Source organism: Sphaerodactylus townsendi, linkage group LG09 (genome assembly GCF_021028975.2).
Source record: "Sphaerodactylus townsendi isolate TG3544 linkage group LG09, MPM_Stown_v2.3, whole genome shotgun sequence".
In the NCBI taxonomy this organism is placed as follows: Eukaryota; Metazoa; Chordata; class Lepidosauria; order Squamata; family Sphaerodactylidae; genus Sphaerodactylus; species Sphaerodactylus townsendi.
In genome coordinates this window covers 78,339,116-78,356,705 of record NC_059433.1, presented here as the reverse complement: position 1 = coordinate 78,356,705, position 17,590 = coordinate 78,339,116, and the positions used below count along the sequence as shown (strand labels likewise).

The 17,590-nt window shown below is 45.5% G+C and overlaps 1 protein-coding gene across 1 annotated transcript; it reads left to right on the top strand.

Moving 5' to 3' along the window:
- The first annotated feature begins 7,492 nt into the window (after nucleotides 1–7,492).
- Nucleotides 7,493–10,931, top strand: AARD (alanine and arginine rich domain containing protein). Its single transcript, XM_048508197.1, has 2 exons — nucleotides 7,493–7,835; nucleotides 10,089–10,931. Exons 1-2 carry the CDS (start codon nucleotides 7,623–7,625, stop codon nucleotides 10,227–10,229), a joined length of 354 nt encoding a protein of 117 aa, XP_048364154.1. The 5' UTR covers nucleotides 7,493–7,622; the 3' UTR covers nucleotides 10,230–10,931.
- The last annotated feature ends 6,659 nt before the right edge of the window (nucleotides 10,932–17,590 follow it).

The window sequence follows — 17,590 nt, the reverse complement described above, 5'->3', positions numbered from 1 at the left end:
CCACGTGATTTTTGCCTTAGTTACGCCCCTCCTCTCAGCAGTGGCGCGCAGAACTTGAAGCAGTCTAGCAGGAGGTGCACCGGCGTGCGTGGCAGCCTGCGCCTGCATGCATTCTTTTCCCGCCCAAGGACTGGTGCAGTGGCTGTGTCCTTGCCACAGCCCTGCCCAGAAATGCCACGCCCCTGGAATGCCCGGCCACGCCCCCATCGTGCCCCGCCCAGCCCCATTGGCGCTATGCCACAGTTTGAATCCCACCACCATGGGAACCTGTTACTAAAATTTTTGGATCCCACCACTGTATATGCTGTGGATGAGTAAAAAGCTGGATAGCCAGAACCATGGTTGTGTTAGACTGGGACAGATATGGTAGACCCAGGTTCAAATCTCCATTCTGCTATAGAGTTGCTGGGTGACCTTGGGCCCGCCAAGGTCAGGATAAATGTGAAATGAATAGGTAAATGGGCAACCAGCCCCTGCACAGAGCCAGAGACTCTGGCAACTGAGCCATCGCTTCCTCCTGTGTTGGGCTAATTTCTTTCCAGGTATTCCTCTGTTCACTTTCTAACAGAGCATTTCTGTGGAGCTCTTCTGTGGAGCTGCACTAAAGAGTTCACAGGGAAACATGAAGTCATTTATCAATTTAAATAATACCCCCTTGATATTTTCACTTCGGTGTTAATGGCCCGATTGTCCCATAGTTTTGACTGATATTATGGTATTTTGTCTAGAAATTCTATTCCCATTCTGAATAGCTGGCGGCCTTCCATCTCTGTTAATCCATTATCTCTCCTCCTGGAAGCAAGGTCAGGCGGAGTATCTCTGTTTAACAAATGATGTTTCTCCCAAGCCTCCTGTACTCTGCATGGATTCGAGATACCTGATTCTCTCTGTATGATGTTCCATTTAAATCGAAATGAGCTAGAACAATACAAGCTACTTGAAGATTCTGGCCCTGTTCACTTTCTCACGTCTGCTGCATTTATCTGCACAAACCAAAAAATGTTGGGGTAAAGTGAACTTGTGCGGACACAGCATCTTTCCCGCTGTACTTGTTAGTTCTTCTTCAACCCAGCTGCAAAGTCTATACTTGGGAAAAACTTCTTTGACTATACCACATCCCTGGTGATTTTTGAGTTTCGCATAACTCCCTGTCCAGTAGCAATTCATAGACTACAGTGCACACATAAACTCTGCCTGTGTGTTTGTAATCTGTGAATTGTCTTTATATAGCCCCTCGGGGGAGGGCGGTATATAAGTGGAACAAATAAATAAATAAATATAGCTGGTGGTGTGTTAGATTGTTTTACATATTTGCAGCTTGTGACTTTGTTAGGCACCTGAAGGTGTGATGTAAACATTATAAATACATTAGATGTGATCAACATGTATGCATTATGAAACTGTCGTCTACAGGGAAATGCCTGCCGCTTTGGGCTGTATCACATTTTAGTGAGTTTTGGGGCTGCTAGACTTGGCACTGAAGAATCCTGACAAAGGCTGAAATAGTCCTACAAAGAGCCTTGCCCCCTCTCACTACCCTTTACTGGCAGAAACCAAGGCTTGAAGGCTGGCAATATCATTGTGGTTGCCTAGCAACAGACACTAAGGACACCTATTTCTTAAAGCTACAGGTGCTTCTTTTATCATTTGAGGGTTTTTTTCCTGCGCACTGGTTTTTTAAAATAGGTTTTGGATTTTTCCACAACCCTGGAGCTTTTCTCAGGTTTGCAGAAAGATTAGGCGTGTCTGTCCACTATCCCATTCTCCAGATTCAAGTATCTGCAGATCAGGCAACACCGAGAATTATATAGTGGTATTATTAAAGCTGAAAAACTAATGAAGTATTTGGGGAGAAAAGTCCTACATGCAAGTGTAGTTTCTGCTGTGTGTTTTTCAAAATATAACTTTTCATGCTCAAAGGCAGCATACCTCTGATTATCAGATACTGAAAGGAAGCTATGGCAGAGGCTATATATCTATTTTGGTTTCTTTTTGTTCCTGTCAGAGGCATATGACAGGCAATTTCTGGAGCTAAACCAACTCTTGATATTCAGCTGTTGGTTTTTATGTTCATGGACATGCCATATGCCAAGCTGCAATAGTTTTTAGTCTGTCAGACTGACATCTCAGAGATCCAGGTTCAAGTCTTCACTCAGCCATGTAAACTTGCTGACCAGTCACACACTGTCAGCTTAGCCTAAAATAAAATGAAGGAGGGGAAAAGGATGTAAGTGACTTTGGGTCCTCACTGGAGAAAAGGACAGAGTATAAATCAGTGGTGGGATCCAAAAATGTTAGTAACAGGTTCCCATGATGGTTGGATTCAAACTGTGGCGTAGCACCAGTCGGGCTGGGCGGGGCACGGCGGGGGCATGGCCGGGCAGTCTGGGGGCGTGGCATTCCTGGGCGGGGCTGTGGCAAGGACACAGCTGCTGCGCCGGTCCTTGGGCGGGAAATGAATGAACGCAGGCGCAGACTGCCACGCACGCCGGTGCACCTCCTGCTAGACTGCTTCAAGTTCTGCGTGATACTGCTGAGAGGAGGGGCATAACTAAGGCAAAAATCACATGGCAAAATCACCAATTAGTAACCCCCTCTCGGCACACACAAATAATTAGTAACCTACTCTCGGGAACCTGTGAGAACCTGCTGGATCCCACCTCTGGTATAAATGGCTAACTAAATATGTGAATGTGAAAGCTTAACATCTTTCCCCAAATACATATTTTCTAAAAACTTTTCTGTGACAAGGAGCTGGGGAAGGGTTAATCAAATGTTTCCCTTCATATCCTCTAACCTTGCTGCTAAGGCCCATTCACCATGAGTAATACTCTCACGTACTTTTCTGCATTTCACACACAAAACCCCTCCATCCCTCCCCACAACAGGAGGGAAAAAATCTGCTGACATTGATAAAGAATTTGAGAGCAGCTCCTTCAGTTTGTGCCATTCCTTTCTCCCGTTTTTTAATATGAGGAGCAACCTCATTTACACAACAAAAAGGGGAAATTCTTCCCTTGGGCTGTTCATGCTGCCCTTGGTGTTTTGCATCATAATTGCATGTGTGGTGACAGCTTTTTTTTATTAGCTCTAGATAGATTATCCAAGGTGCCCAATGAAAAGGATAAAACTGTGTGACAAGCGAGTCAAGTTTCTTTTACAGTCTTGTAATTTGCAAATCATGGTGATGGAGAAGAAGAATAGAAATATGGTTTAGTTTACCCTGAATTATGGCAAAGGGACTCTACTGTGCTTTTCTCTGTTTGGAAAACCATTCTCTGAGTTCAACCCCACCAGTTTTTTAAACTCAGTACTGCCCAATTGGTCCCGTAATGCATCCTCTCTCACGTGGATTTTGTGCCACATTGGTGCCATGATCGTCAGCTGAGAATTGTTGGTGGTCATTCCTTTCTTAGCAGCTGAAATGCTGACAAGATCCAGCCTTCTGCACTATCATAATCTCTGGATTGGTTCTTTGCCCGTGCACCTTAGGGCAGAGGTGGGATCCAACCAGTTCTCACCACTTCTCTAGAAGTGGTTGCTAATTTTTTCTGAGTGCCGAGAAGGGGTTACTAAAGCAACCTCCCTGCCCAATAGGGACTGGAGGTGCGTGTGTGCGGCGGTGCCACTGTTTGAATCCCACCACCATCGGAACCTGTTATGAAAATTTTTGGATCCCACCACTGGCTTAGGGTGCTACAAATGAGGCCGCCTTAACCTGATTGAGACTACTCCAGGAAAGCTCCCATTCTCCTGGTTTTCTGCAAGCTATGCAGCTCTGAACTATTCAAGAGGGCTTTTCTATGCAGGCAATAGGGTATCACTGTCACAAAATTTGGATAAATTATTGGGAACTTTAGTCTACTGCATATAGTTTGCTGTAGGTTGGATCTTATTGTGTAATTTTACACCATTTAATGTGTCATGTTAACACTTATGCCTTGCTTCAGTTCTGTTTTTTAGTCTTCTGGTTCTACAATCCAAATCCTATTTCACTGTTAATTAAATCTCCCATTTTGGTGATTGCCCTGAACCTCTTTGTAATCTGCATTGAGTCCATGCAAGAAAAGTGACTTATAAATAGCATAAATAAAATTGTACCCTCACAATAACACTGGAAGGTAGACTGGACTGAGACTATGTGACTGAATTTGAATCAAGGTCTTCCAATTCCTAGGCCCACTCTGCATGGGCCAAAAATACTGGGGCGGGGCCAGTAAAAACACTGGTTGGGGGGAGAACTTCGCACGGCTGCTGCCTCTGAAACAAGGCAGCACTGTACTTTCTCCCCCCAATTGGTAGGAAAACGGTGTTTCCGTAACTCGCTAAACTAGCAAGTCTTTCAGGAAACACTGTTTTGTACTCAGTGTCGAGTGAACGGCACTGGGTCAGAGGTAAGTTTGTCTGTAAACTTCCCTTCCCCTGCAGAACTCTGAGGGGACACACCTCCTGGCCTCCAACCCCCAAGGCGTTGCCATGGCCACGAGGCATGTCCCCTCATCCCTCCAGACCTCTGCAGGGGAAGGAAAGGTAAGTTTACAGACAGAACGAAGGCGCCTCCATGTGAAAGAGCCTCTGCGGGCCACGGCAGTTCCGGGGCTGCCCGCACAGGAGCGTGCAAATAGTCCCGGGGCCCCACCGGTATCGTTTATACTGGTGGGCCGCTGCTTCAAAAGCCCATGCGGAATGGGTCCTAGTCTGACACTCTAGCCACAACACTATGATAACATTTTATACATAATTGGGGCAGATTTGCAGGTAAAGATATTCTCTCCCTCTGATTAATTTGTTTACCATTTTCTCACTCAAGTTCTCCCAAAACAATTTCCCCCCCCTGTTTTGAGTTAAATTGTTTAAAAGCTGGGAAGGGATCATTTGCTAGAACCAGGTTCAGACACCTGGAGGGGTGCCTGACAGAATTTAGTTCAACGCTCTAACCACTATATCACACTAGCACTTTATAAATAATTGGGGCAAATTCACACTTAATTTGGCTTCAAATGCTAACCACCAAGCCACACTGGCTTCATTCAACTGTCCCCTTTTTCATTGCTATGGGATGTAGTGATGACCACTAATTTATCTACTTTAAAAAAAGGATTAGACAAATGCACAAGGGAGATGCCCATCATCGGCAATTAGCCAAGGTCTCCATGTTTCAGAAGCAGGAACCATCTGAATACCTGTGAAGAGGGGCAACCAGGTGGAAGTTTGGGCCTAAGTACCCTGCTTATAAATTTTCAAGGGACATGTCATTGCCCACTGTGCGAAACAGGATCCTGGATTAGATGGACCATTGGTCTGATCCAGGAACACTGCTCTTATAGTCTTGCTCTGAACCGAATACTGAACAAGCGTCTATTTTCTAAGCTCTTTGGCTTAGAAAACACTCCGTAAATGCTAAATATTATTTTTACATTTACTTAGAAGTAAATCCCTATTAGGTCAATGGGATTAGTCTCCAGACAATGGCATTTAGGATTGCAGCCATGTAAAACTCGTAAAAATTGGCTAGAAGAAACTATCGTAACTCACTCTGGATTGGCATGCTAGATCCCATGCAGATGTTACCACAGCTGGCTTTCCTTCACAGAGCCGTTCATGCGAGCCGTCTCCCTCGCACAGAATGCTGGAAGCAATGAATGTTTCTCTGAGCACATATTCCAGCACAGCTCATTAGTGCAATTCGAGCCTAATGAATTTATATCTTTTCCATATTAAACGTAATGCACTGCAATATGTCCCTTGCATGGTGTCAGCTGCTCTGCGTGAAACGTGGGAGATTTGTGTCGAGCAGCATCCTGCCAGATTGTTACATTTCCTGAAATATAGTCGTTGGGGGGATAGTACAGATCTGACCAGAACAGTGACAGAAAAGAAGGGATGCTTAACTCTTTTCCTTCCGGCCAATTTTTTCCCCCTATCATATGGGGAGAACAGCAGTTTTGGGGAGATTTGGATCCGAAAAACAGCCTACAGGAAAAGGGTTAAGTGCTTCCCCTCCCCACTGCCTCAACAAGCCCCCCCTCTTCTGCAGTTCAGTTTTATAAGAAGTTGCACTTGCTGCTGTTTAGTTAAAAAAAAGAATTCACAGTATCAGTCATGCATCCATAAGGCAGTGCCAACTGTAGCTTGGGAAATCCAGAGGTGGGATCCAGCAGGTTCTCACAGGTTCCCGAGAGTAGGTTACTAATTATTTATGTGTGCCGAGAGGGGGTTACTAATTGGTGATTTTGCCACGTGATTTTTGCCTCAGTTACGCCCCTCCTCAGCAGTAGCGCGCAGAACTTGAAGCAGTCTAGCAGGAGGTGCACCGGCACGCGTGGCAGCCTGCGCCTGCGTGCATTCGTTTCCTGCCCGAAGACTGGCGCAGCAGCTGCGTCCTTGCCACAGCCCAGCCCAGGAATGCCCCGCCCCATCGTGCCCTGCCCAGTCCCATTGGCGCTACGCCACAGTTTGAATCCCACCACCATGGGAACCTGTTACTAAAATTTTTGGATCCCACCACTGGGGAAATCTCTAGAGAATGGGGATGGGGGCAAACGAGGGAAGGTTGGGGTTGGGGCGGAAGAGGAAATCAGTGGGGCTGTGATGTCACAGAGTCTGCCTTCCAAAGCTGCTCCATGGGAACTGGTTTCTGTAGTCTGCAATTCCAGTAAAACTCCTGCCCCCTGCACCTTGTGTTTGGAAACTGTGTAAGCATCCACCATGCCTTAGAGAGGGCCCCTTTGGCACATGCAGAATAATGCACTTTCAATCCACTTTCACAATTGTTTGCCTGTGGATTTCGCTATTGAAACAATGAGATTTTTTGGCATGCACTAATGTCACCACCCATGCCCCCAGAAGTGACATCAGCATGTTGTCAGGGACACTGGTGCTTGGGCAAACCTCTATTGGCATTTGTGCTCCTATTTAAGATGGAGGGTTGGCACCCTTTTAATGAGATTTCTTCCCAAGGAGACATCCCAAATCTGATCTGTTTCTTTTTCACCAGGACTCCCAGGATCTGGCTGTTGAGTATCCAGAGTTACTTTTAGAGTCGACACAGCATTCTTAGGCCAAATATTGTTCTAAATGCTGTGCAGTTCTCTTGTGGGTTTTAATGGATTCGGGTGTAGGATTTTATTGTCTGTTATGAAGTTGCAAACTACTGTGAGAGCCTCCAACAATGGATATAAGGGGTGGGGACAGAAATTAAAGTAATACATACTAAGAGAATCACTCTGAGTAATAAATGCACTGGAAAGGCCGGCTTGAAAGACTCCCAATATATAAAAGTTGCCTCAATGTCCTTGGAAGCGAAATGCCCTCGATGGTAAATTCCCTTCAAGAAGGGGGGGGGGCGTTCCCACAGTCAGCCAAGTATTCCCCCCCCCCCTCCTACTTTCCATTTAACTCCTACTTTCTGTGGAATGAGGGGTGGAGATTTGCAGTGCAAGAGAGCTGGAAACAGTACCAGAGCCCGAAAACAAAAGACATAGCGGGGAGGGGGAGGGGGTGGAGGAGGCTGTCAGGGGTTCTCTGGGAGACTTTGCATCTTCCATCCTCTTCTCCATTCATCCCTCCACCACTCCACACCCCTCTCCCCCAGTCTTGCCTCACTAGGCCTGGCTGGAAGGATGAATCCCTGCGAAGAGGCTCTCTCCAGCTTGCTCCTGGAGGATGTCAGGCAGAGGCTGCGGAAAGCGTTCAGGGGTCCCGGGACGGCTTCGGCCCCACAATCGTCAAGGTTGACAGCAAATCAGGACAGAGGGAAGAGAACCGTGGCTGTCCAGGAGGAGCTGCGCAGGGCACACATAGAGGGAGCCATTGCCTGGCTGCGAGTAGAACTGGTGAGTGAAGCAGGCAGTGTGAAAACTGTCCTACAGCTCCAGTGGTTGAAAGGGCAGACCTGTGATCCGTGCAAGGTTTATAATCTGGCCTGTCCCTGTTTTAGAGGGGCCACGTGGGCTGAGAAGACTCCAATTCCAACTTCACCTTAGCCACGGATTTGTTTGCTGGGCTTCCCCTCTGCGGAGCAATGTGGGGTTTATTTATTTCTTTGTTGATATTTTTTTATTATCCTGCTTTTCCTCCAAATGAGCTCAAGGCATTGTAGATGGCTCACCCCTGCTCTGTTCATGCCACACATCAACCCCTGTGAGGTAGGTCTGGCTGATGGTGACTGGCCCAATGTTGTCCACTGAGTTTAAGGGCATTTGTAGATTTGAAATGGGTCTCTGCAATTGTAGACTCATGCACTTTAAAGTAGCTTGCCCCAGTCCTGCATATATTCTGCTACTAGTGATGCTGTCACTATTACAGACAAATATTTATTAAACCTTGCCTCAGTGACATCTGTCTGCATGGACAGCATGGTACAGTGGTTAGAGTCATGGAGTCAGTTCAAATCAGCCAGGTTCAAATCTCCAATGCCATCCAGGTCACTGGGTGTTCCTGGGCCAGGTTGTTTTCTCAGCCTAACCCAGTGTTTCCCAACCTTTTCGAGGTCAGGGTACCCTTGACCTCACTCTTCATATCTCACGGTACCCCTGCCGCCACCCTCCACCTTCCTTTCCCATTGCCCCTGCTTCCCATACCCCTCACCTTTCCCTCCCAGGGTGAAGGGAAGCACTGGGGGGGGGGGGTGGCTGCTGACCTTGTGGCAGGCCCTGCCCCATGGGCCAGCTCCATGTCCTTGCTGGCGCCGGTGGGAGACACCACAAAAATGAGGGGGGGGTAGTGTTGCTGCGGTACCCCTGGGACAGGCTCACGGCACCCCAGGGTACCACAGAACCCTGGTTGAGAATGGCTGGCCTAACCTCTCACACAGGGTAATTGGTGAAGGTAAAATAAGGAAGGAAGAACAATCCATGAGAGAGGGTTGTTCTCAGTTCTACGTTTGTGGAAAGTGCTTTCAAGTCTCATAGCAACCCTGGAGGGTTCTTAAGGCACGAGACCAACAGAGGTGGTTTGCCATTGCCTGCCTCTGCACAACAACCCTGACATTCCTTGGTGGTCTCCCATCCAACGACTAGGGTGCAGTTGTCTAATAATCAATTATTTACATTATAACTACATTTGTACAAGAGAGACATTGTGTAGTGGTTAGAACTTTGCACTGTGATTTGGGAGACCCATATTTCAATCCCTACATAGAAGCTTGCTGGGGTGACCTTGGGCCAGTCTCTCTCGCTGTCTCTCAGCCATGCCTACCTCACAAGGTGGTTGTGAGACTAAAATAAAGGATGGGGAACATGTACTCTGCTCTGAGCACCTTGGAGGAAGGAAGGTTTTTTTAAAAGCACTGCAGAAATCCTTTCTTTCCTGTTACCCATCTACATTACTGTATGTTTGGTTACAACTTGCTACCTGTCTGCTGTCTCTACCTTGTATCTCCTCTCTGGTGCTCAAAGAAAGAAACAGAGCTAACTTTATAACTTCAGATGTTTGTGCTCACTGACATGTAAACAATGGCCATCTGACTGACCAATAGCTAATCATCAGATCAGGTCATAAACAGTGACTTCAGCAACTTGTTTACCATTGTATAACTGTGACAGACATTTGCAAAATCCCAACAGGAAGTCTCAGATTCGGTCTCTCGCTGTTCCACAGCATGATATCAAGGAGCATATTTCTTCCTGCTGATCAAAACACACGACGGTCTGACTGGGTAGGAAGCACCTCCGCACGAGAGTAACTTCCCAGGGGGTTTACTCTCCATCTTCAAACAGGGCAGAGGGAAAAGCTGGGTGGAAATTCTCATTTCCCTGCTGATGCCTCCAGAACATTTGGCTCATCGTGGCCTGGTAATTTAACAGCATTTGGCACTATACAAAAGAAGCTGCCTCTGACAGAAGAATGCAGACTGTAACCTCCTGACCTATGGGGTTTTTTTTTTAACTTGTTACGGGTGAGGAAAATACTCTTTGTACCCGATTGGGCATTTGGATGTATTCTGAGCACAGATATCCTAGGACTGTACTGTGATGCTGAAAATATTCCAAGGCTGGAGTCTGGTGAACCCCACTACTAATTAAGCCCTCGTGGATGGTTGTCATCTGCTCAGACCAATTATCTTCTCCCTTTCCTGCTCTTTTTAGTTGGAGATGAGGTCTCAGAACCACCAGCTTGCCCAAACCCTGCTGGATTTAAGCACAGGCATACAGAGGCTGAGAAATGAAACTGAGATGACGGCGCCTCTAGAGTCGAAGACCCTGAGCATCGCTGAAGGCCAGGAATAATAAAAAAAACTCACCTGCTCTTCAAGGCATACATTGTGAAAATGCAACATGCACATCTTGTCCGGATGGGAACATTTTTATGTCACTCAGTTAGATCCAATGTGGAGGCTGGATGTGTGACTTGAATATGCCACACACCCCTTAAAGCAGGGGTGTCAAACTCGCGGCCCTCCAGATGTTCATGAACTACAATTCCCATCAGTCCCTCCCAACACGAGCATTGGCTATGCTGGCAAGGGCTGATGGGAATTGTAGTTCATGGACATCTGGAGGGCCGCGAGTTTGATATCTGTGCCTTAAAGGAAAACCTCCAGTTAATTTGGGAGGGAGGTATTTAAGAATTCGGTGCTGAAGCTAACCTTGGAGTCGCAACCAAAGTGAGGCCCACTTTTCAAACAGCTGCAAATGTAATCTGCATCGGTTTCATTCCCCTTGGCAGCCAGAATTTATCCCCAATTTCTTGGATCACCCATTAACTGCAATTTTCAAGCATTTCAATGTTTTATGTTGCATACCAGAAAATGATAACTGCTATGGAATGTTTCATCTTTTAGATTTGTTTTTACATGTCTAATAGTATTTTAGGTTTTATGCTAGAGTCAGTTAAATTACAGGGCTGATGTTGAATAATGAATGCACCACATATTGGGGCTGAATGCAAAGCAAATTCAATGGGCCCAAACTATTAAACCTTCAACTATTTGCATGCATTGAGTGTGGAGTCAGTGTGCAAATGACACCAAGTCCTTGTTTTTCATTGACTTTACAACTGGATGTAGCTGTTTCGGTCTCATATGAATGTTTTGTATATTGTTCCTGGCTGGGGAGCTGAAACGTAATCCCAAGCAGATCCAACAAAATTATGAACGGAGGGTCATATGTTCTGATATGAGGAGAAGAAGAAAAAGAAGAAAAAGAGAAGGCGGAGTTTGGATTTATACCCCACCTTTCTCTCCTGTAAGGAGACTCGAGGTGGCTTATAAGCTCCTTTCCCTTCCTCTCCCCACAACAGACACCTTGAGAGGTAGGTGGGGCTGAGAGAGTTCCGAAGAGCCTTGACTAGCCCAAGATCACCCAGCAGGAATGTAGAAGTCTGGAAACACATCTAGTTCACCAGATAAGCCTCTGCCACTCAGGTGGAGGAGTGGGGAATCAAACCTGGTTCTCCAGATTAGAATCCACCTGCTCTTAACCACTACACAACCCCTCCCTTCCCTTGCATGCCACCCCTCCCTCACGCTCCATGCCACCCCTCCCTCCCTCTCTCCCAAAAGCATACAAGCCCCCCTCCCTTCCCCCTCCTCTCCCTTGCATGCCACCTTCATTCCCTCCCTCCCCCCTTCCCTTGCATGCCTTCCCTCCCTCCGCTGGGGTGGGTAGGCCATGTCCAGATGCTGGGCCCCCTCCCTCCCCTCCCTTGCATGTAGGGAAATGTATCTGTGGTGGCTGGGGGAAATCACACTTGTCCAGAAGAAGTAGATTCAGAAGCTGAGAATACTTCTTGACCTGACCATACTCCTCAAAGGAGGTTAAGTTCTAGCCAAGAATGCTTTTTTTCAGTTCTAGCAGAGGTCTGAATTGGATATGGCAGCCACAGATATATGCCTTTGAGGGTCTGCCCTCAAAGACACTGGATTCCCTTCCTCTAGTCAACTGGCAGTCCCATCCTTGGCAACTCCATTAACTGTGGTAGGCTTCAAACAGGAGACCAGAACTGTTTTTTTTTGTTGATGCCACCTCAGACTGCAGCTGGTAGGCATGAACCCATGAAGCCGCCATATACTGGATCAGAACATTGGCCTATCACATTTTTTAAAAGCTGACTGCCAATTGACTCTGTAAAGGCTGGTCACAAGGTCTGAGGGCACAAGGCCTACAGTTCCCTCCACCTCACAACTTTCTAAAAACATCTGCCAAGTGCCAGGAAAGGTATCTACAGGCATCATGGTACCCCGCGTACACCACATTGGGGACTTGTATTTTACACAACCATTTCAGCTTCAATAGATATGAGGGGCCTGACCCTCATTGTTCTGTCACAGCATTTAACAGTTTATTGCTGAACAAACAATTCTTCCACCTGCCAGAAGGGTTGCAGCCAGTGGCGTAGCGTCAAGGGGACGGGGGATGCATGATGAACCGACCACAAGTCGGTGCGGGGGCGCACATGTGCCCCGGGCGCAGTTCCCCCTTGCTCCAACCCTGGTTGCAGCAATACTTGATGAAGCAAAAGCAGTCTCCATCATCCTTTGTTTGTTCTGGGTGAACTTTAGGCAAAGTAAGAATTATAACAAATGTCATACCCAGCCCCCCCCCCCCCCCCAATAAGGACCCAAAACAGCTTCCATTGTTCTCCTGGGCTCTCTCTTATGTTCACATAAGAGGTAAGTCTGTGAGGTAGGTCTAGCTGAGAGTGTGTCACTCAGCAACTTTCCATGATGGGTTGGGGAGCTGAGTACGAGAGATGTATAATAGGTTGCTTACACACATTGCCTATCATGATGATAACCTCATTCAGGGTGTTCTGAGTCCCTCCATTTTGGGAAGAAGAAGAAGAAGAGGAGGAGTTTGGATTTATATCCCCCCTTTCTCTCCTGCAGGAGACTCAAAGGGGCTTACAATCTCCTTGCCCTTCCCCCCTCACAACAAACACCCTGTGAGGTAGGTGTTTCAGTTCTAGCAGAGGTCCAAATTGGAGAAAACTCTTGAGTTCAGAGACAGACACACGAGAAGGTGAGGTAGGGTATAGCAACTTCCATCCTTTTTCTGGATGCCAATTTTTAATTTTCTGATGAGGTATGCCTGTCACAAATTAGCTTCTATTGCAAATAGCATGGAGGGGGTCACCTGCACCCAGGTATTCCCATGGTTTTCATTTTGGTCCTGGAACTCCCACCATCATCGTAAACCTGTTTGCCAATTTGGAATCTCCTAGCTTTATTCTCTGATGAGTTATACTGGCCATAGATGGACAGATGGGCTGATTATTTTATTACGAGAGATTCGTAGTAACAGCAAGCCAAGTGATTTCTTTTGTTGTGATAGTTTGTTTGGATCAGGGTCATTGTGGGGGGATAGGTGGAATGATTGTCTGGGGACACATGGAATCTCATAGTTAGCCCTGAGGGAGTTTATTGACACAAGGTAGCCCAATGAGTTTCATAAAGTACTGGGATTTGAATTGGGGTCTCACATAGCCACAACAGCATTAAAATTCTTAATTGGTTTTAGTTTGTTTACTATATTTATAGTTTGTCTTTCTTGCTGAGATTACACAGTGTAGAAAAATACAGGCAAATGGTGTGAGACATCATCTAAACAACACAACGGGACTGAGATCACCACAATTAGAAACAACGCCAAAAAAGTATCAGGCCTGCAATGTCGTAAACTAGGAACAACAAAATAGCAAAAGTAGAAATCAATGCAGTAAGAGAAAAATAATATGCACCACAAGTTGCTAATACAAGATTAAGCTGATACAAGATTAGGTGAGAAAAACATGAAGACGTAACAGGCAAAATGATGGCTTTTCTTGCTTTTTTTAATCAGGGAAGAGATGTGTGAAATAAATCCCCACTGGGAGTTCTATTTGCATTTTCACACCAAAATGCCGACTTTGAAAGAAAACTCTTGAGTTCAGAGACAGACACACAAGAAACCCACCGGGCAGGAAGCCCCGTTTGTCACACGTAAATGGTGAAATACTCCGTAGATAAACTTTTTAATTAAAATACTTCCTCTCACCCTACAGCTGGTGGCGGGCGTAAGGCTGAGAATTGACGGCATTCCCAACAACGAGTCGGGAGGGTGCTAAATATTGCCAGTCATAAAATGGTGTTAAATCTGAGCAAAGGCTGTTACCAGCATGTGGATTATACGTAAGCGGTACTGTTTTTATAAAAACACGCTGGCGCTGAATTCCAGAATGCCAAGATAATGGAGGCAGTTCCGCTTGCAATTTACCCATACGTTTGCACATACTAGGGGCATAAAATAATTCTTCTTTTAACAACCTACTCTAGAAATCAGCTTTGCCAGCCAGCCTATTACATTCAGTTTCTGTGCAGCATGCTCCAAGCAAAGTTTGAGAAAGATGCTGTTTTGCATTCCAATGTTTTGAATATTTTAAGCTTTGTGATAGGATTACCAATACCCAGGTGGCAGCTGGAATTCTCCTGGACTTTCAACTAACCTCCAGACTATAGAGATCAGTGCTCCTGAGGAAATGGCAACCTTAGCTGGCAGGCCCCTTCCGCACATGCAGAATAATGCACTTTCAATGCACTTTGCAGCTGGATTTTACTGTGTGGAACAGCAAAATCCACTTGCAAACAATTGTGAAAGTGGATTGAAAGTGCATTATTCTGGATGTGCAGAAGGGGCCGCAGATTCTATGGTATGATATTCTCTCTGAGCTCCCCTCCCCTCCCCAAACTCTACCATCCATAGCCACCCACCCTCAAATCTTCAGGAATTTCTCAAGCTAGCATGGGCACCCAACAAATTTTATGATGATTCTGGCAATCAGAGATCTGAGATATACGGGGTAATTATTCCATTTTGGTAAAAGCAGGCACAAACTGGGGGCATCTCTGTGCTTCACAGAGGACTATTTATTTGCAAAACCTCTCTGGAAGATCTGGAACAAATTTTAGACTGATCCGACTTGACTTTTTCATGTTTTATGAGTACAGCTCTTAGGTGAAAAGCAGCAGCTAGCTATTGCCCATAGCAGTTTTATTTGTTTCACAATAAGAGCCAGTATCCCGTGGTGGTGAACCTTTGGCACTCCAGATGTTATGGACTACAATTCCCATCAGCCAATTGGTCATGCTGGCAGAGGCTGATGGGAATTGTAGTCCATAACATCTGGAGTGCCAAAGGTTCGCCACCACTGCATGCTGTTGTGGTCAGAATGTTAGGATAGGATCTGGAAGACCAAGGTTTGTAGCCTGACTCTGTGGAAGCCAGGACTACCCATTACTTTCAGTCACAGGCATGATCGAAAGTAATGGGTAGACTTAGCCTCTACAGTCCTCCAAGCAGCTATGATTCTCATGTCATGTTGTTGTAGCAACAAAGACAGTTCCCTCAAAACAACCCCCCCCCCCAGGAAAAACAACGTGTGCATGGAATTACCAGGGTAAAATTAATATTTAGATTCAGAAACCTTTATTAGACATATACGACATGGGGACAAAAGGTAAATCCAATAGAGAACAGTGAAAATAGTGCAAACAGAAGCCAAGGGAACCTAGTTCAAAGCATGCAGCAAAAATGTGGCTACAATGAACATCAATTTTATTCGTGTACTTTTTGAACAGAAATGGACAGCGGATAAGCTGCTAGCAGAAGAAACCTTCCTCAAGCAAGGGAGTCACGGAGTCTCTCTGCAGCACAAAATGGCGACTGCAGCACAAAATGAAAATAAGAGCTCAAGTGGGGAAGGTTTGAAAAAGAACAGTTTTGGCTGGCAGCACTTTATTTCTCCCGTGCTGTGTGGAAGGAAAAAAAGTCAAAACGATTCTTTTTGAAATGTCTGCAAGACGTTTTAATTCCATTGTGCCGAATAGTCCTACGTTGTGTAGAGAGAAGAGGTGAAAATCTTCTCTTGCTCCCATTCCATTTCCTTGCCCTGAAGCAGGTACATTGTAATCCAAAAACAAAAAGTATGAAGCTCTTTAGGAAGAGGTGCTGGTGTAGACTTCTGTTGACTTAGCTACCAGCCTTGAGAGAGTGCTTTGAAATCTGGAGCAAGGTTCAGATGCAGAAGGCGTGGATGATAATGGAGACTGAAATGCTAGAGTTACATGTGCCCTGGAGCTTCCAACTGGATCTGGGAAATCTGTTGAGTTTTCAGGCATCCCACTATAGCGGGAGGCCTCCTGCTATTGGTGTCCATTGATCACCACCACAGAAAATTATTTTAAAAATGGCTACTGGCTTTTGCATCAGTATATCAACAATGGGTAGCTCTAGGAATCGCTGGAGACTCTCTGGTTTTATCATAGAGTTTCCAGCAATTTCATAAGCTACCCTCTGTTTTCTCTTTTCTCTCTCTCTTTACTCCTTTTACCTATAGGTCTTGAGCAGTATCAATCAATCTACTAGAAATAAAAAGAAGGAAGAAGCCACTTTAACTTAAGGGTTGTCCCCAGAAGGCATGTAGTGATGTCACACACGCACCCACGACTCCGTCTTCCCCAACAATCCTGCTGGTTGTGATGCTCAGCCTGGCAATTTTCAAGTGGATTTGGGCATTTCACACAATAAAATCCAACTGTAAAGTGCATTGAAAAGTGCACTGCTCTACCCTTCGAGGGTAGAGTGGGTTATCAAATCGAATAAATAAAAATTAATTAATTAATTGATTAATTAAAATTTCTCAGCATGTGTGAAAATGCTTGAGTCTCTTCCTAATGCATGTCTGAACACATCTAAATGCAATACGGGAAGGCCATCGTCAGAGTCCATGGAGATGCAATGTTTTCCTGGCTTGCCTGTTTGAATAGCAAACACACTGCTTATCAATTTGATTGGCAGAACAGTGTTGGCAGGGTGAGAACCAGAAATCTATAATGATGTGTCTCTACTTCTGCAGAGCTGTAAAAATGAAGACAACATTTATGGCAGCCTTGAAGTATTTCTGTCTCTTGTTATGTTGGCTAACTAAGAATATTCCTCACTGAAGATTTATTTGGCTAAAAAGAAAAGCAGTGAAATTACTTGCATCAGTGAACTGTGCAGGTAAAGTTAACCGTACAGCAGGGAATTCAAAAATAAGCAACCAATGAAATGTTACCCTCTTTTAATTTTTTTAATTCACTTTTCTAGAGAAAAATAATTACGGTCCAAAACATATCAATACAAACGCAGTTCTCAAATGTTTATGGCATATGCAGAAATTACAACATTATATCCTATTGTTTGGAGATGCGTTCTCTTCTTTTTAAAAAAAAATGCATTTCCCTTTTTGTTTGTTTTGAAGGAGGTGTCTTTGAAGTTACAACAACTCAGATTTCAATATTGTGTTGTCGTAGCTTCGAAGACACCTCCCTCAAAACAAAAAAAGGGAAAACAACATGGGTGCAGGATTGCCAGTCCAAACTAACTTTATTCATGAACTTTGTACAGTGAAATTGCACATGGATGAGCTGCAAGCAGAGGAAACCTCCCATCACAAACCTTCAGCAAGTGGTGGGCAGGACGGAGAATCGCAAGTGGGAGAAAATGGAGGGTGCGAGCTGCAGCGAACTCGGAAGTAGAAGAGATTTGAAATCAAGTGGGGGAAATAAGACGTTCCCTGCTCTCCACACAGTAAGCAGGAAACATCTGGATCTTATCTTGCGGGGGGAGGG

Coding starts and splice junctions, on each gene's coding strand:
- AARD (XM_048508197.1), top strand. CDS start 7,623: ATGAATCCCTGCGAAGAGGCTCTCTCCAGCTTGCTCCTGGAGGATGTC. Junction 7,836..10,088: donor CCTGGCTGCGAGTAGAACTG/GTGAGTGAAGCA, acceptor TGCTCTTTTTAG/TTGGAGATGAGGTCTCAGAA.